The sequence below is a fragment of the Lycorma delicatula genome, chromosome 12, assembly GCF_047948215.1.
Source record: "Lycorma delicatula isolate Av1 chromosome 12, ASM4794821v1, whole genome shotgun sequence".
In the NCBI taxonomy this organism is placed as follows: Eukaryota; Metazoa; Arthropoda; class Insecta; order Hemiptera; family Fulgoridae; genus Lycorma; species Lycorma delicatula.
In genome coordinates, this window is record NC_134466.1 from 23,535,444 (window position 1) to 23,556,256 (window position 20,813).

Genomic DNA, 20,813 nt, shown 5'->3' on the forward strand with positions numbered 1-20,813 from the left:
TATAACACGTACAACCAGGCTTCTCGAAAAAATTTGGCAAGATGAAGTCCTACCAGAAAGCTGGAAATCTGCTTAATCCAACCTCTACATAAAAAACAGACTAAAAAGATGTAAATAACTATACAGGAATTTTATTACTTACAGTAAAACGACTCTTATTAAACAGACTAGAACCACAAGTTGGTCATAAAATTGGAGAATGCAAAGGAGAAATAGAAAATTAGGATTTAGTTAATGTCAAAAACAAATTAGTTTAAAATTAATAATTAAAACTTTAAATTTACAAAGCAACCCAATATTTGTCTTATTTAAAAATTTTCAAAAAGCATATGACTGTGGTTAGAGAAACATTAATTAAATGTTTAGAAAAATATGGAGTTGATCCGAAGACAGTTAACCTTTTATAACTCTCACTGTACAATTTCCAATTTCTTGTACTTTTCAATATTTGTAATTTTAAAAATTCCCTTTTTTCATTTCTGATAATTTTGTCTTTTTAAGTTATTATATAATTCAAATTTTTCTTTTGTTTTATGTGAATTATGTACTGCTGTTTTTTATGGAAGTTTTTTTATTAACAGTTTTATTTGTTAAATTTTGTGAATTTTGAATTAAACTGTTTCTTGCTTCATCCCATGAATTCATACTGTTGAGGAGATTTTTCAGAGTATTTCATATTATTTTGAAATTCTTCTTAATTCTCAAACTTCTTCTTAAATTTTCTCACTTGTTAAATTCTGGGGAGAAATCTACAAACCATTCCGAACCAAAACTGGATTAGGACAGGGAGATGATGGCCACACTTTTTAATACTATACTGGATAAAGTTATGAAAATATCCTGAGACAAGAATTACAAAGGAATAAGAGTTAAATGCTTGGAATTTGCTATTGATTTAGTTTTTCTAGCAGGTTCAAAAGAAGACAGTAGTAGCTGAAACTGAAGATCTAAAAATTATATAGCTGAAAAGGCCGGTTTACAAATTTCCTTTACCAAAACTCATGACAAACATTAAAAACTTCAACAAAAAGATAATCCATACCAAATTTGAAATGTTAGAACTAAAAGCTTTTAAAATTTGGGGGAAATAATTTGGCTACAATGGAACAGACAAAACTTTAGAAAGTAAATCAGCAAAAACAGAAAAATTAGTATTTTTAACCAAAGATAATTATAACAAAAAAATTTAATCCATCAATACCAAAATTAGACACGCTAAAATATAGTAATTAAACCTGTCATTCTTTATGGTATGGAAACAATTTACTGTGCTAATCTAGAAAAAATAGTGAAAATAGAAAAAAATATGGGCCTGAAAAGGACCAATGTAATAAATTAACATAAAAAATAAACAAAATTTATCAAATTATACATACATTAGAAATAAATTGTAGAAAAAGAAGATTAAGATTTCTTGGATATATTACGATGAAGGATGAATGAATCTGGAGTGAACAAACAAATCTTTGATAAAATTTAGTTACAAAAACCAGCAGGTTACATCAAACAAATGGAAATAAAATGCAAAAATTCAAAATGCAAAATAAAAAAAACTCAAGAAAGTTTTTCAAATAGAGATGAATTTAGAAAATTTGTGTATAATCTGAACATACCTGCAGAATAGAAAAGCCCCTGTGGTAGGAAGTGGACTGAAGAAAAAAATTTAAATCAGAACTGTTGAAAATATTCTGGGAAAAAAAAATTAGGAAGTGGACTGAAGAAAAAAAGTTAAATCAGAACTGTTGAAAATATTCTGGGAAAAAAAAAATTAAGTCAAAAAACTGATATTTGCATAATCTTTTGATGGTCATTTAAATTAATTGTAATGTTAAACATTGTATAATTGTAAGAATTCCTATTAAAAAGTAATGTTTACGATTTCAGTGATGCATATTTATTTTAAAAAATGGAACCGTAATGCTGTATATTATATACGAAGCATGTTTTTAAAGTAAGTACCGCTTTGAAATTAAAAAAAAGAAAAAAGTACACTATTCTTAATTTTATTTTAAAACTTTTTATTATTTTTAAATTTATTTTATGTGAAAGCCACCAATATTAAGGCACTTGTCATATCATGCAACCAGCTTTTGAACACAGTCTTCATTGAAGTCTGCTGCCTGACTTGATAACCACCGCAATATGGTTGCTTTGATACCATCATCCGTTGTGTAATGTATGCCACCCATGTTTCATCACCTGTGACAATTTGGCTTACTACATTGTACCACTCAAGAAAAGTCAACGCACTGCCTAAACGTTTGGTTTTGTACACCTCAGTCATCATTTTCAGTACCCAGCATGAGCACAATTTTTGATAACCTAAGTATTCAGTCACAATTTCATAGACAATTACTTCTTGAAACTATTCAGATAGCAAAGAAATCGTGTCTGTTCTCTCATTTTTTTGTCAACTTTCTGCATGAAATCTTCAGTAATGACAGTAGGTCATCCATTCGGTTCCTCATCATGAACATTCTGGTGGCCATCTTTAAAAGCTCTAACCCATTTTCGTACAATTGCATAGCTCATAATGTTTTCTCTATACACTTCACTGATCTGATGAATTTCAACCGCTTTCATGACTTTAGCATTAAGAAAATGAATCACAACACATACTTCACAGCTATGCGGGTTTCTTGATCAATGGAGGCATTTTAAATATTCACAAACAGACGTAAACACAGTTGAATATTTCTATAATGGTGTCTGTGGCTTGCCAACAGATGTGGATACACAATGCGCAAGTCTGGAATGCCAGCCACAGTGTAGCGACGGAATTTCAAAATGGTACTTTTTAAAAACATGCCAATGTATATTGGGTATGAAAGGTTTAAGAGATATCTTTATTTTCAATCATTTTACTAACTGTGCTATATATCATGTGCAGAAACTGACATTACCTGTCCTAACAGAAGACCATATATCATCATCTAACATGACACATACATATAGAATACCAGAGTTCACACTCTGTATACATACCTGCCTGGTGTGCCTTTTAACAACATTTATTTCAATTGGACTAATATGAAAAACATTATGAGGGAACAAACATAAAAAAGCACATACAGGGTGAACGCATAACCCCCTTTTTTGAAGTTTGTTAACAGAAATTATTGATTTGATTAAATTAAATTAAAAACAGTGATTATTTGATTAAATTATTTTAATTAAAATCAGTAAAACAAATCACAATTTTATTTCACAGATAATTTCATAGTGTATTAGTGTGTCATCAGGATTATAGCCAAATTTTTGTTATCGTGTAACATCAATAATGCACTGAAACATATCGTAAAAATAAATGTCTTATCGATAGTTTATCATTCAAGTGGTTAAAAATATTTATGGCACTGCTGTCTTATTAAGATAAGTCTTATTTTAATTAAGATTGGTAATTAATCATGAAAAAGATTTTACATTAAGTGTATTGACATTGTTGTTAATTTTGTACTGATATCCAGCAGATGATGCACTGCAATAGCACAAAAGCACATCTGAAATAATTTTTTCTTTTCTTTTTACCAAAGTAATGGTTATTTAAATTATTTTATAATTAAATAAATTTATAGTCTATAATAATAATAAATATAGCTAAAAGAAGAGAGGCTTATAGGCCACATATTAAGGCATCCTGGAATAGTCGCTTTGATATTGGAGGGACAGGTAGAAGGAAAAAAATTGTGTAAGTAGGCCATGTTTGGAATATGTAAAACAAATTGTTAGGGATGTAGGATGTAGGGGGTATACCGAAATGAAATGATTGGCACTAGATAGGGAATCTTGGAGAGCTGCATCAAACCAGTCAAATGACTGGACAAAAAAAAAATAGTCTATTATGTTTCATAAAATTATAAATACTTTATGATCAAAAATGTAAAATGTATTTAACTGTAACAGCCTAAATAAATCATCTTTTGATTTTAAGTACTGGATGAAAATTTTATGTCTTTGCAAGCAAATGTTTTATTTATGTAAAGGTGCAATTCAAGCAAAAACTACAGTAATAAGAATTAAAATTAAAAATATAAATGATTCTACTCTTTTAAACTTAATTTATGATTCACACAATAATGGGCACTATATACTAATTTACAATAGGCCTTACATTAAAAATTTAACGTATTAGAAATTTAAAAAAAAACTTTCCATTGAAAGGCTCTGCCAAAAAATTTACTACTGACTAAATGTGTAAAACTGCAGTAAATAAACACAAAATTCCCACTGAACTGTTTGAAAATATCAATCAACAAACACTATTACTTTTTCAAACAATTATTTGATATCGTTCTAAATGTTAAATGATTTACATTTGGTAAAATCATGGTCAAATTTTTAATTAAAATGTATTGAAGAAAAAAAAAATATGCAAATGTTATTCATTTTAGGCACGTAATAATCCATTTAAATTTAAAAAAAATTTAAACTTGCACTTTAAAATAAAATTATTTTTATCAGGAAAAGTGCCACCCTTAACCCAACCAACAAATCAGGGAAGTTTAACAGACGCTAAAAAATAATTTATACAATTTTTATTGGGCAATGATGAGGGAATGTGAACTATAGCAGAACTTAAATTTAAAATCATTTCTTTTATGAGGCTTACAAAAATGTTATTCTACAAAGGGTATACAAAACTTCTTTGTAGAAAAAACAAAGTGTTGATAATCAAATAATTTAAAGATCAGCCACACAGTCACCAAGCAACATATTGTCAGTTTTAAAAAATGTTATGGGAGAAATTTAAAAATATGGGCTAGTTTAAAAAAATATCCAGATCTTGACTGGCAAAGGCAAAATTGGTTTAAAAATTATAAAATCGGTTTTAGCAATGTTGGCAGGAATGAAATAATAGTGCCAAATAATTTTTACCCTAACATAGTCAAATATTAAAAAAAAACAAGCTTTAAAATGGTTTGAATGCCAACCTGAAACTGATTTTGCACTACGAATGAAAAACCAATCTCAGATCCTACTCCAAATTTTGACAACAGGAATCTTATAGGGCAACGAGGTGACATTGTATATACAAAATGTCTGATACACTTCAATATAAAATCCAATTAATTTTTTACATTCTTTATAATAAACTGAAAATACATAAATTATTAAATTATATATACATTTATGTACTTAAAATCAATTATTCTGAGTCTTAGATATTTCTGCTACAAAACCATTTTGTTGACATTCATAGGCAAAAAAACAACTGGACTGTTTAAGTACAGATAAGAGCCAATATTTAAATACATAATTCAACTAGGAATTGAAAATGAAGGCATTATAAACTCTATTTATATTGTATACTTAAACTAAAGAATTTTATAAACCACGTCACACACTCAAAAATGTTTCTGTCAAACTTAAAACATCACAACTTCTCAATAATGCATTTTAAGAGAAAAAAAACATGATCAGCTGATCCAAAGAAGATACAGTATTGATTATCAAGAAGGCACAGAAATACCGTTTGACATTCAATCAATACCATTTTGTGGCTGATAATTCATAAAGTCCATAAATAATTTTGTAAAAAAAATTATTATTATTTATCATTATATTAGATTTTAATAATTTTATTAAGAGAAAATAGGATCGTTCTACATTTACTAGATACAAGGTTTCGTAGTATATTATTAATGCGTTTACTCTTCTTAATATGACCGAAATATGTTTTAAAAGTAAAACCTAATAGAATATGTTGAGACAGTTTTTCACAATATTTTTTATAATTCTACAATTTTATGGCTTATTAAATTTTAACTCAACAGACAGCATAGTACCCGATTTAAGAGCAATCTATAGGACAAAGGAATACCTGTGCACTTTTTTTGTACGGTATTTTGGTTTTTCCCGATAATAATTATTTCACCTCTACAAACAACGGCAAATTTTTTTATAATCAATTATTTACTTAAGCAGCTACTAGTTTTTTCATGAACAATTACCAAATACTATTACATTCGTCATACCTGATAAAGAGAGCGCTTAGCTTAATTGTTCTTCGAACTTTTGTCGATGTTTCTGCACTGCATTTTCCAGCAGACACAAAGCAAGGAGGTTAAAATGTATTATGTAACATTTGTTGCGGTTAGAAAACTTATCCAGAACCTTGGAATCAGCTGTTAGCTGTGTTGAAGTATCAGGGTGGGAATGCATTAGGCATTTAATTTTTTGTTTGTTTATGTATTTCCTGTACAAGATGAGTGTGTAGTGTGTTACTTGTTTACTTGTGAGTACGTGTAATGAGTTATTTAAATTCTAGTGTTAGTTTTTAAAATTCTTGAACTATACGTAGGAACATTTTAAAGATTTATTCAGTTTTTATAGATTTTAACTTTTTTATCATTTTATATTTTGATTTATTGTGAAAAATGTGTGAATGCAAGTTATTGCATAATATTTGGATGTACGATAATTTAAAAGGTAATCTACTAAAATTTATTTTTGAAAAATAGAGCTATAATTTCATTCTTAGGCTGTATTAACATAATAAAGAGACCGAAAAACTATTTCAGTGTTTATTGAACACATTCTCTGTGGATGGAAATGTTCCGGTAATTTTGGGTAATTATAGATTTATTTTTAGAAAGTTGCAAAATCAAATTAAGTGCAAACTAATATAATGTCTTATTAATTGGATATACTCTTTTAAAAATGTTTTTGATGGTCTCCATTGGTTACATTTATTTTATTACCTTTGGCCATTTTACTGTCAGAATAAAATTGTTTGTTCTTGTAAAATTTTTTATAAAATTGTTTTGTATGATTTTTATTTTTCATCCAAAAAGTGGATTTTTTTTAGTAATCTGGATACTTCTTTTACTTTAAATGATTATTTATATTCATTTTAAAAATAATATTTTTCATTGAGATTTTTATAATATGTATATATTATTTTAGACTCCTAAATAATTTCTTACTGTTCACTTTTGTTTTTTTTTTTTTAAATATCTAAGAAATAATTTTATTATGATTCTTATACTGTTTTAGACTACATGAACTTTCCGTCTGATAGATTGGATTTTAATATGTGTACCCCTGGATTAGGGGTTTCTCTTATTAACTGGTTGTGCTATTACCAGTTTGTTTGCATGTCATGTAGTTTGTATTTTATTTGTGGTTGTGAAAGCAACATAATAAATTATATCTTGATAATGTTAACATTTGGACATAAATATTAGCAGTATGTATTTTTTTAATGCAACATAATTCTTTAAACTTTTTGGGTGTGCTTTCATTAATCTGTGCTATGTATTTAATATTTAAATTAAATATTAAATAAAAACTGTCACAAAACAAATTAAAAGTCACAAAACAGATTTCCATAATGTTACATAATATTTATATCACATATTGTTTAATTAATCTTTATAACTTAAATACAAATCTTAAAAGAAATTTTAGAAAAAACAGATTTTGATTCTCAGTGTATATAATAGAGAATATAAAGCTCATGAGCTAATTTAATAAAAGTATTGTATTATTTAATAACCTATTTGTTTAGTAAAATATTCAGAATATATTGATCTTATAAATAAAATGAATATCACAGCATGTTAAAAATGTAGTCTCTGAGTCGGATTTGCAAAAATTCCACGATTGTACCATAAAGATTGACAGAGTGGTAGTTGTTTTGAGGCTATTGTGTTTTATTTTTGTTAACTTGTGTGGTGGATAGTTTATGCCAATCTTTGTTCTATTTTTTTGCTGGTTTTATGGAATTCTATTAATCTAGTTTTATTTATGCCATTAAACAAGGAGTATTTGATAATTTTATGGAAGAGCCCTGAAAACACTGTTTTTTGTAAAATATAAAAATTTTCCAATATGGTCTCTTCATCTTGCAGAACTCTTATTTCAGTGATATTCATGCTTTTTGATACCATTAAAAAGTACCATGTGTTTAACTCCAAAATATGTGCTTCATTAATTACTTCATTGTTTGATTCAAATGTCTTTACAATAAATAGACCATTTTTTCATGTTTGGAAACAGGAAAAAATTGTTGCATGGTAACAAATCTGAAGAATATGATGAATGTGGAAGCAATTAACAGTGTAACTGATGTGTTTCCTTTCAAATTAGTTACACAGTGTTTTTGAAAAGTAACAATATACCTGTAATGCACTAGTACACCAATATGTAACATTGGCTTACCTTACAGTACTTGTTTGAAATGGTTTGTTCCCGTGAACATTTAGATATACCTGCATGCATTTCTTCTTGTTCTTGACAACTCTTATAAGTTGTTCATGTGGAATGTTCTTGATGAAATCACAAAAAGCAATCTGCAGTTCCTGGAGGCTGTGGGGGTTTCTTCAATAACATTAATTTTTTCACAATTACAGAAATAAAAATTAGATAATAGAGCCAGTGCATCCTGATGTTAGGTACGGGTATCCCTCTGGACCAAGTTGGGTAGTCAGGTTCTTAAAAACTTCAAAGAGATTTTAATTTTGTTATAGATTTTTTCTATAAAATTTAATTATGAATTTTCTGAGTGCTATATCTTGAGTTTATCATACTGTAGGGTTGTTTTAATGATTTATACTTTTTTCTTTTTAAACTAAAAGTAATGTTTTATAAATTAAAAAAATAAAATTTTTGCTATAATTCTTATTCTAGATGTTGGCGTAATAATGTGCTAAATTATTTATCATTTTATTTGCAATGGCTGCATCATTGCAGCCATTATTTCAACTGAAATGCATTATGAAGTCGAAAAAGATTCGACTGAGTGCTGTAAGCCCAGTTAGTGACCGTCAGCTTATTGCCCTTGTGTTAAGGTAAGTAATTTATTTATGTTAAAAGTGAATTTTTTATATGTAAACCTTTTTCTTTTCCTGTTAGCCTCCGGTAACTACCGTTTAGATAATACTTCAGAGGATGAATGAGGATGATATGTATGAGTGTAAATGAAGTGTAGTCTTGTACATTCTCAGTTCGACCATTCCTGAGATGTGTGGTTAATTGAAACCAAAGAACACCGGTATCCACGATCTAGTATTCAAATCCATGTAAAAATAACTGGCATTACTAGGACTTGAACGCTGGAACTCTCGACTTCCAAAACAGCTGATTTGGGAAGACGCATTCACCACTAGACCAATCCGGTGGGTTTATATCTAAACCTACTAATTCATTATTTCACTCAATACAGTCACATGCATTGTTTCAAATTAAATGAGTGTACATTTTTTGTTGTACTACACTATTCTAGTTTTTTATTGGGGTTGGAATGCATATAAAGCATGTGAGGTTAAAATATACTGCTAATGCTTACTTTCTCTGAAGTAAGGTTGTTCATTATTTGTCAGTCTGTGGCAAAGGGGTTGATTGAATATCATCACTCTTTCAAAGCTGTAAAAGATTAAAATTAAATTCTTATTACTTTGGTGTTGTTCAGGAATTGATGGAATCAGACCATAAAAAAATATATACAATTTATTGTCATTGATGTAATTTATTTGTCGATAAAAATGGAAATGAAGTGCTATATTGTATTTATTTTAATGATAAGCACAATTTCACCTGGATGTTTATATGAACAATAAAAATTGCTGAATATTGTTTGATTAAAATCTTGATACTTTTGTAAATCTACATACATACAAAATTGATATGCAGTATCTGCCACACAATGTAATAAGTACATTACATCTTTATAAAACTACAGATGGTAAAATTTATGACTTAATTTAAAGTTTATTGTACTATTTGAGAAATATGAATGAGAATGTTAGCTTCAATAAAATGGTGGTACCTGTCAGATTGAAATTAAAGCCATGTTGAACAAATCTTTTTGTAATTGCTAGATCTCAAAAGATTTATAGCTGTCAAGGTCAAAATAGGTAGGACAACTACCAGATTTTTATCTCTCAGAATAATTTTGTTTTGATAGAAACCTCATATACTCGATGAACTAAAGATTAACATCCTAACATCAAAAGTAAATTTCAAACATTAGTGAACGCATGAAAAGCGTTCACTAATGTCACTTATGAAAAGTGACTGAAAATTTCATGAAGTCATAATGTTTATCTAAGTTACATGAAAACATTTTCAATATGTATTATGAAATTTAAGGTACTAGTGATCATATTTTTCATATGTTGAAAAAAAGTTTTCAATTATAAATTTTCAAAATTTGGATTCTTTTCTTCCTAAAACATTCTATCCATAATTAAAAAGTTCATGAAATTGTCAGTCACATTTTTTTTTTTTTTTTGTTTATTGTTAGTAACATTTTGTTGTTATAATAGCTCGGGAAGTATTGTTTTGTATCATATGACCCAAGGGCAAGAACATCAACTTAGGTGGATTCCGTGGTATAGCGATGCTAAAAAAGAAATACAAAGTCTCGTTTTTGATCCTGTGTCTGGAGGATGGCTTCTATTAGCATGTAAGTTTAAATTTTTTAAATTTATTATGAACTCTTTTTTCTAAATTTTGTTTTATTATTTTTACTATTATTATTTAACTGGTTTACTTCATTTTCCATATTTTTTTTGATAATCTGGTTATGCCAAAACATTTATTGCATTCTTCTACATTCTCAATTATTAATTTTTTGTACTCTTATCTTTATCAGTATAGTTCTCTTCCCTTTTGTTTTACCTGTAGTACTTAATTTTAATAATATTGAATGCCACTTTGAAGAATCTGAAAAATATAAATTTGTACTTTATAGTGGTGTATATATATATATATATATATATTTATTTATTTATATACACAGGTGTACCAAAATGTTCTTCATGGGACTTTTATAACCTATTCTACTCATGAAAATAATGGAAAATGTTCATGTATGTCCTAAAATGCTTCGTTTGTGACTTATGGCTAGTGAAAGAATTTGTTTGGATTTCAGCTACCCTGATGAAATGAGGTCATACTGAAATTTTTAGGACATTAATTAAGGGACAGAATAGTAATATAAAAACCTTACATACTGGTGTAATCTCCCCCCACCCCTTTTAATAGCTGAAAATAGATGGAAATAAATTTAAAAGCTAATAATTTAAAGCAACAAAAACAGAAGATAAAGCTACCCCTAACATTACTCTAATTTAATACAGAAAAAAAAACAATGGTTCAAAATAGATGAAAATAAACTTAAAATTTTATAGAGTGTTTAATCTTAATTTCAAAGAAATGTTATTACTATAATAATAAATTTGTTTTTAAGAAACTAAACATAAATATTTAAATAAAACATATGTAATTATCTTATTAAACTAAAACTTGAGATAAGAGTTAAACCATGAGTTTTTTTTTTTTTTTTTTAATTTATTTTTAAATATACTTATTCCAATATAATTATCTTCCTTAGGTTTTTTAAACTTTAAAATTTATTTCAATGTATTAAATTATTTTAAATAAGATCCTATTTAATTTAATTAAAAGTCAATTTAAATTAAATCCTTATAAATTAAATATTTTATTAAAATTAAATATCTAATTGATGCATTTAATTAAATAATTTATTTTAGATGATTATCTTTACAAAAACTATTTTACATTAAAATAAAAATCTATATTAAATTAAAATCTTTACTTAAATATAAAGGCCACGCCACCCCTTCTATACCTAGCCCTTATGGACTTTACCAGAGGTCATCTTCAAAATCTTGGCAAAAGGCATCTCAGCCTTGTTTTTGCCTCAGTCAGGATGCCACCGATGCGAATGCCACATGAGACATTCTCATCGGTGTATTGCTATCCTTAAAAAATAACAAAACTAAAAACAAAAGACATTTTACATTAGTCTCAAACAAGACTGATAAACAAAATAAGGAAAGGTACTGAAATCCACTACCTACCTGAAGGTAAGAAATGTGAGTTCAACATGCAATTACAATAAAACAAACCAACAACAAAAACTTAACAATTACAAAACAAACAAAAGAATAATGTGGGATAGTCCAGGCGACACCCTAAATGCCTTTGACAATCATTTCTTTTGCCAACTAGTATATGAAATTTTTAATTATTATCCATTCGGCCTGGTTTTGCCAATTGACACAGAGATACAGTGCTGATTTGATTATATCGAGCCAACAGATAGTCTCTGTGCATATCAACTCATATTTTGCACAAACGTACAGAACATGATGTACATTGTTCAATTGTCTGCATTGCAGACATATTCCTGAGTCCACCAGGCGGAACCTCTGTAGCTTGTCCCTGAAAGCACCATGCTCAGAAAGATATTGTGTCATGTACTTATTTGGATGTACCCAAGAGGCGTCCTGCAAACTAACATCAGGAAAGAGACCATGCAAATAATGTCTGCCCTCTGCCTCATCCCATCTGGCCTGCCACAAAGCATTACCATGTTGTTCAATTTCACGAACTTTGTCAGAAGTTAATTCACGTAACTTTTTGGCGACATAATGCTGTTGCTGCTGTGATGCAATCAAGTCTATCAGTTTCACGCCTGCAGTAACCAAGATCTCCTCCTGTAAAATTGTACGGTAGCCACCTGCTACAGTTAAAAGTATAAAGCATTGAGCCCTCAACAGTATGTCCCGATAGCAAATTTTATCAATCAATTCTGGAGTAGTGACCTGCCTAGAGGTTTCAGAATATTTTCCGTTAGTTGTGCTCATATAACTATTTCAAAAATATTGTAACCACTTATAAAATATTCTAATTGAAGGTGAAGATTCACCATAATATTTTTCAAGTTCTTTAACCTCCTGAAGTGATTTTCTCTTCATAAAGTAATGTTTAATCAACACGTGAAACTCTCTTTCATCCATTTTTTAGAAATCACTTGACTTTTTTTATTCAAACGAACACCAAACACAAAGAGATTAACTAACTGATCAGGTTGAAATCTGTTGAAAGTAAAAAAAAAAATGTTTTGAAGTCTTGTTCTGGAATTGTACTAAGTTATGAATTTTTCATAATGACCTCTTAGCTCTCAAATCACAATCCTTTGAACAATTTTTCAGTATAGGAGTTACTAAAAACCATACTCAGCCATATCTGAGAGTAGATGCTTGATAAATCTTGGAAAGGCACGTTTAGTAAAAATATTTCTTGATAAATTAAAGGTGTATAGATGGACGTGTGTTTCCATTTGGACAGTTTTTATAGAATTGGTCTTTTATGGTGGACAGTATTACAAAGTATGGAATTTTTTGATAATATTTATTCTTTTTTTTTTTCTTTGAGGATATTTGTGATTTCCAATTATTTGGTTGTAAATTAAAACTTGCAGTAAATTTTTTCTCTTCGCTTGTCTTGCTTTCTTTATTCTAAGAGAGCAAAGACAATCTTATTTATGCACTCTTACTTACTGCTTACTGTACTCTTACACTTTACTGTATAAGACAGTCGATGTAGTAGTATTTGCAATGTTATACTTTGTTTGTGGATTGTTGCTTTTGTCATTAATTACTACAATCTGAAGAAAGTTAGAATTAATGTTTACACAATTCAGCACATCCTATTTGTCATGTGTGAAGTTTTTTCCCTGTTAAGAGTAACTTGGATAAACATTTTGTAACTATTGTATGAATATCTGAGTTATTTGTTCACATATATCTGCTGAACCTTTGTTAATATAAATGCTATTGGTAATTTCTAAACAGTTAACTAGTGATCTTTCACGGTTCAGTTATAACCTTTTGAGTGATGTTACTGCTTGTTAAAACTTACCAGAATATTAATCACTTATCACTGATTTTTTTTTCTGTATTTGAAATAATTTTATATTATTTAATAATTGTTATTGAATTGTATTTCATGTTGAATTTTAAAATATCATTTTAGCTTGAGTATTAGATCTTATTAAAGCTTGGTATGGTAGTGTTGTATAATATATTTTGTCACAAATTGAGCTTATAATACAACAAATACTTCAAACATGGTTATATATACAAAGATTACATGTCAGTAATATACTTCATCAAAAATAAAAAACGCGTACATACAATAATATTAAAACTCTGCCAAGTCTCATCTTGACACCAGCTGCTTCCTGTTAAATAAATAACTTTGGATACCTTTTAAACAATCTTGTTTAATTAAAGTTAGGAAATGTTATTTATTGTGGTTTATTTTGAATGTAGTATTTTTAAAAAGAATTTTTTATTTTCAGGTTACGATGGGACATTACAAATTTTACCAACTTTATCGCTGTTTGGACAAAAGAATCCTGTTGAAAATTTATTATATGATTGGTCATTAGATGATGTAACACCTCTACCTATTCACATTACTAATAACAGCGCTGACAATGCAGAATTTCATCCGACTGCTATTGCATGGTGGGTGCGTCGTACCACAGAACTTGATAGGCAATATAGGTGGGTAGTTGTATTTTTGTATTAAAAATGTTATATTAACAAATAAATTTCTGTATTCCTTTCTTTTTTTAATATTAATATTATTATTTTTATACTTATAAAGTCTTTTATGATCAATGGTAATTAGTTTAAGTTTGAATTAAGCCATCGATATTTTATCTTTATTCTATTCCCTTCAATTTTCCTAGATAATACATTGTTATATATTTTGAGTGTTGTGAATTTGCATCAGTTTATAAGGAGATATGGTTTATTGTCTTACTGAGGACCTGAAGACCTAAACATATCTTCTAGTCAGACCGAAATCATGGTCATGGCTTAAAAATTATGTTAAAAAATTATATATGATCGCTTGAGTATAGGATGAACTTAATTGTCATATAAATGTATGTCATGCATCTGAAACGGGTATTATAAACATTTGTGAAAATTGTAAGTACCATATTCAAAATTGTATTTCCGTTACAAGGTTATATGTTCATTTGTTTAAAATTTCAAACTTTTTGAAATTAAGTGAATCTTTTTGATACATTTTGTATTTTGAAATATACAATTAGTGTAGTAAATTGTAATCTTTTTAACCCCTGACCGTAGCGAAGTGAAAAAAGGAGATTTGTGTTTTAGCTGTGCAGTGTATGTTCATTATTTTTCTCTGTACTTGTTGTAGCTATGGACTTTGCTCTTTCACAGAATTATTTGAGAAGTTCTGTCGAAGGTTTTAACCATAAATATTACAAACTTTAAAAATCGTTATTTTTATTATTCTTTTTAATTTTTTTAACATTGGGAGTTTTAAAAATTTTTAATTTTGTATTTATTATTCAAGTGAGATGCAGGAATAGCTTAAAGTGGACATTGGTTATCTGAAAGAAATTGAAGTTAGGATTTTATTGCTGTATTCCTACATGCTTTTTGGTTTAATGTTTAATGAAATTAAGTAAGTTTAGTAAATACAGGAAGATTGAAGTTTTTTGAGTTGTTGCCTTTGCACTTTTATAAAATAAAAATTTTACATTTGATCATTATTAGTAAATTGTAAATTGATCATGATAAATGGTTTACCTACTTGCCAAAAACTGGATGAGTTCATTGCTACGATATGTTGATGTTAGATGATGTTTAAAACCTGGGTTTTTTAACAAGCAGAATTTTGTTTGTGATCTAAGGCAAATCTAAGAGATTTCCATGAATAATCACTGTATTTTCAGAAAGTTATTGTCTGGTATTTTATCAGAGAGGCAGAATTACTTTCCTATTCCTTTGAAAATTCTGAGGGACATATAATCAGTGTTATTGTGCAAAAATATATTGAGATGATTCAGACTTTAACTCAAATAGATTGAACTTTGGAATTTGTTTTCAACAAGATGAATTTGGCAATGGCTGTGCCTTTTATTGCAAGTTATAGTATGGCATGAAATGTATAATTGCTTGCTTGTTCTTTTGATATATAATCTCCTGCAAGATTCCATGATTTTTCACGCTTCTTTTTTTGGAATATTTTAAAGAAATAGGATATTGTACAATGTTTCACAAAACTAAATATTTTTATAAAAAAATTTTTTAGCCTTTGCAAAGTACAGAATTAGAGAACACTAACCGTTGCTTTTTTATGTTCATCAAAACATTTTCAGGCTTAAGCCCATCTTGACTAAACAAATATTTGTTCTGAATTTTTTTAATATTTTTAAATTTTATTAACAAACAAAAGCTAAAATTAATGTGTAAATGTAAAAAATCAAGAATCTATAAAAAAAAAACTATCACTGAAGATGGGTCTAGGCCCGAAAACGTTTTGATGAACATAAAAAGTTAAGTTAAGAGTGTTCTCTAATTTTGTACTTTGCGGAGGCTGAAAAAATATTATATATAGTTATTTAACATACAGAGGAAAAAGATAAAATGGACTACAAAAAATTTAATTTAAATATATTAAAATATATATATATATACATGAGGGTTATTTCTTTTTCAATGTCTGATTGGTTACGAAATTAAAACCACAGTGAATATAAAAAATTTTTTATTTGTAACAAATACTTACATGGTTACGGTATTTCTCTACATAGTCACCACTCCGATTTAGACATTTGTCGTACTGTGGTACCAACTTTTCAATACCCTTGTCATAGAACAGAGCCGCCTGTGTTTTCAGCCATGTTTCTACGCTCGTCTGCAGCTTAATGTCTGTGCCAAAATTTTGTCCTCCTAGCCGGTGTTTCATGTGAGTAAAGAAGTGAAAATCGGATGGAGCCAAGTCCGGGCTGTATGGGGGTGATCAAACACTTCTGTTTGATCCGGGTGATCAAACGAAAACGCTGCAGGAGCTTCTTTGTTACAGCTGCAGTATGCGGCCAAGCATTGTCATGGAGAAAGACAATGCCTGATGACAACATTCCTCTCCGCTTATTCTGAATCCCTTCATAGACGTTGAAGAGTCACGCAGTATGAGGCTGCAGTAATGGTCGTGTCACATTCCATGAATTCCACCAAGAGAACTCCATTCCGGTCCCAGAACACAGTAGCCTGACTTTCTGTTTGAGAAGGTTCGCTTAACTTTTTTGGTGTACTGGGAGAATGAGAATGCATCCGCCGTTTGGATTGTTCTTTTGTTTCTTCAGTTTCGAAATGGACCTGTGTCTCGTTCCCTGTGACAGTTTTGTTCAAAAAATCTTCTCCTTCATTGTGGTAGCGCTGGAGAAATGTTAGGGAGGCGTCCATTCTCATTGTTGTATGATGGTTGGACAGCATCTTGGGAACCCATCTCGCACACAGTTTGCAGTACTGAAGTCTCTCACTCACAACGGTGTAGAGAGCCGACCTTGAAATTTCAGGAAATGAATCACTCAGTACAGAAATTGTGAACCAACGATTTTCTCGAATCGTCTCATCCACTCGCTCAACGAGATCATCGGTTGACACTTGCTTCCTTCCCTGATTGCCTGCATCATGAACATCTGCCCGTCCTGCTTTAAAGTTCCTGCACCATTGCCGCACTTTGCTGTCACTCATTGAAGTTTCACCGTACAAATTACTTATTCATCGATGAATTTCAACTGCATTATACCCCTCAGCCTGAAGAAATCAAATTAACACATGCACTTCACACTTGGCAGGAGATGCTATTTTTGTAGACGTGTTTACGTGCTAGCTGCGTGTTCAGAACTAAACTAAGTGACGCGGCATGATTGAAGGCCATACTAGAGACACTGCGCAAAGGTTCATCTGATTTTTGTGTGGGTTTTTATTTTGCGGCCGATCGGACCTTGAAAAAAAAATAACCCTCGTATATTGAACAAAGTGACATTTTATTTTTGAAAATTGGTAACAAGTAGTCGAGTTATGGCAGAAAATTGATGTTGTAATTACATGTCTGTTTTCATGTCCTCCACTTTACGTTCAATTCAATGAAATATTAATTGTTTTTATTTATTGTTAATTCTAGTATTGTAAATTAGTATCAAAGTAAGAAATAATTTTCTCATAATAATAGACCTAATAATTATGACACAAAATAAGACATCAATTTTTTACTACTGCCACTATTTGTTAATCGATTTAAAAAAATGAAACGTCATTTTGTTCAAAATAAAAGGCTTAATATTTTAGTAAACAACATAAATTTTGGTAAAAATATTATTAAACTTTAATAAAACTATAAAATAAATTTTGCCAGATAAATCAGACAAATTTGCCAGACAAATCAATAATAATAATAATAATAATAAGTGACAATAATAAAATAATGATCAAAAAATATTAAATAAACAAATATTAATTATAGCAGTTGCAACCAAAATAATAATCATGGTAATAATAAACAGTAGTAAACTATAATAATATTATAAGTCAATAACAAACAAATCAAACAGTAAACATGACATAAAAACAGAGCATAGTACATGAAGTAATCAACAAAGAATAACAATTATAATATTACCCATCAAATAGTCATAAATATCAATAGTAAATAATAAATAGAGATTACACACAATACAGAGTTTAAAATAATCGTTTGGAATTTATTCCAGGTAGATAAATAATAGAAGACCAGAATTCAGACCCATTAAAAAAAGAAACCGCTAGTCTTAACCCTTTTTAACTACAAGTCTTGTATTAACGAACAATTGTATAAAGTTCACTTGTAAATATCTTTGCTGTCCACAGATAAAACTACCCTAACAGTTTATGAATGAAATTTATACATTATTTTTTTTCACTTATAGTTTTGCAGTAACTTACCGATTGTATTTCCTGTTTACTTGAATTACTCGTGACGTCACCTTAATTGTATTGAACTTAATTCACACTGGAAATTCACTCCCTTACATCCTCCCCACAGAATGCTCTCGCTGGACTGGTTCGCAGAACTCTGCTGAACTTACAGAACTCTCTCAGCTTCTCCTCACTTGTTAAATAGATCTGTTAGTGTACTGAAAGGGTACCCCTTTTTATCCCTTTCTAGATTCCTCCCATTGTTGTATTTTCTACTACTTTCATAATAATTGGTATAACTCCGTTACTCAGGCCCGCTGTACCAGTCTTGTTACAATATATATATATATATATATAAACCAAATTGATCCACCAAAATACAGAAATTTACATTAAATAAGATGACACCTTATTTTTTCATATCTGCAAAAACGTTTTTGTGGAAACCCACATCTTCAGTTTATTTAATTTAACACATTAAACAGTTTATTTTAAACTGTTTATATCAGTTATAATACTACACTCAAATACATTCAAATTTATCAAGGTAAATATAATTTTTTTTTTTTTTATTTTAAAAATAAATAAAAACTTTTTAAAAATATAAATTACAGAAATTAAAAGTTAAAAACTAAAAACTATATATATAAAATATGATGTAAATTTTCTTAAAAATTAAAATAAATAAGTAACTAAGATGAAATGCACTGTGTAACTTGGTCAGCCAATGTTATAGTACTGTTTGAATTTGTTTTAAATTAAATTGAAATATACATTATCATTATTTGAAAAAGTGCTATCTACTGCAGCCTTTGTAAGTGTCATATCTTCATATTCTGTTTGTAAGTTGATCAATTTGAATTTCCTTACACACACACGTGTGCACACACACAAACATACAAAATTTTATATTTATAAAATTTCTCCAAAATGTCTAAACTTTTATTATTACTATTCATATTATATTTCTTGATTTCCAAATTGGTTTGAATATCAGAAATAGAATGTTTATTGTTAATAAGGTTGCCATAAACATAGATAAACCGAATTTTCCATTTTTTGTCTACCATGTTCAAGAAATCTGGTTTTATAAGATCTACTAGTTTTTCCTGTATAAATGTGGTCATCACAGTCATTGCATTTTATTTTGTAAATTCCACACAAATTGTTATAAATTATATATAAATCAGTATGATTACTGGTTTTTAAATGTTTTATTATATGGTTATTTGTCTTGCACGCAGGTTTAAATTTATTTTTATCATAAACCTTATTTATATTTTCAACTATGTTATCAGTATATAAATATTTAAAATATACATTGTCAATTTTTTGTGTTTCATTTATTGGTCTTAGAGATGTAGTAATGTTAATTTTTGAAAATTGTTTTTAGTATATATTATCAATTAAATAAAGAGTCACTATAACCATTATGTGTAGAAATTTGTTTTATAATATCTATTTCCTTGTTTAATTTATTTTTATTGTATTGTTTGTAATTACTCTATTATTCATCTTTGTATATGCATTAATTTTGTGTGACCAAGGATAATTTGAATATCTACAAGGTGTGGTTATTAAATAATGAGACTAATGTTGCTACAGAAGAGCTGTGCATGTGCCAAATTCGTATGACAGACCGCTGTGTAATGTGAAGCCTTCTCTTTCGATTGTTGTTACTTCAGTTTCTGTAAACTTATTAGCCTGTGCGTGGCCTTTGTTTGGGTAACATCCGTTTTTTTTTTATTTTGCCGAAAAATGATAAGTATTTTATTAAAGCGAAGAATTTCATATGAAACTTGGAAAAACCGCTACTGAAACTTATCTTTTATTAAAAAAAGTATATTTTTATCACGTGCATGGGTTTTTGATTGGTTTAAGCGTTTCCAAGATGGCCAAGAAGATATTGAAGATGATGTTTGCCTGGGTCGCCCTTTCACATCAAAAATGGATAAAATTATTGACAAAAATTGGTAATCTGATCTTATCTGAACGTCTGTTAACTATTCTTTCTTTATTCAAGGTCCTTGCTGAACCCTGTGAAAAAATAGAAAAAAACGACCTGAATTGTGGAAGAACAAGTCATGGGTTCTTCATCGGGACAAAGCAACGGTTCACACTGCATTGTCAAGACGTTTCTAGCCAAGTATAACATCCCAGTGTTAGACCATCTGCCTTATTCACCTGACCTGGCACCATGTGATTTTTATTTTTCCCTCAAGGCCATTAAAAGCAAATTCATGAACATCAGTTGAAATAGTTGAAAATAAAAAC

General features: G+C 28.9%; 2 protein-coding genes across 14 annotated transcripts in view; one reads left to right on the forward strand and one right to left on the reverse strand.

Annotated features, from left to right (window-relative positions):
- Window positions 1-5,420, reverse strand: part of LOC142333473 (uncharacterized) — a 68,598-nt gene extending 63,178 nt beyond the window's left edge. For 4 of the 11 annotated variants that reach the window (XM_075380685.1, XM_075380698.1, XM_075380693.1 and 1 more), the window contains exon 1: window positions 5,346-5,420. The gene's annotated coding sequence lies outside the window, so the exon portion shown is untranslated. The other 7 variants (XM_075380694.1, XM_075380687.1, XM_075380689.1 and 4 more) reach the window with 5 other exon arrangements.
- Window positions 5,421-6,055: 635 nt separating this feature from the next.
- ca (RCC1 and BTB domain containing protein claret) overlaps window positions 6,056-20,813 on the forward strand; it is a 142,637-nt gene continuing 127,879 nt past the window's right edge. For 2 of the 3 annotated variants that reach the window (XR_012758598.1, XM_075380471.1), the window contains exons 1-4: window positions 6,056-6,429; window positions 8,632-8,792; window positions 10,269-10,408; window positions 14,117-14,324. Coding sequence is in view for 2 of the 3 variants with exons in the window: in XM_075380471.1 (XP_075236586.1) it covers window positions 8,677-8,792; window positions 10,269-10,408; window positions 14,117-14,324 (464 nt within the window). In the remaining variant the exon portion in view is untranslated. The remainder of the gene's footprint in view (window positions 6,430-8,631; window positions 8,793-10,268; window positions 10,409-14,116; window positions 14,325-20,813) is intronic. The other variant, XM_075380472.1, reaches the window with a different exon arrangement.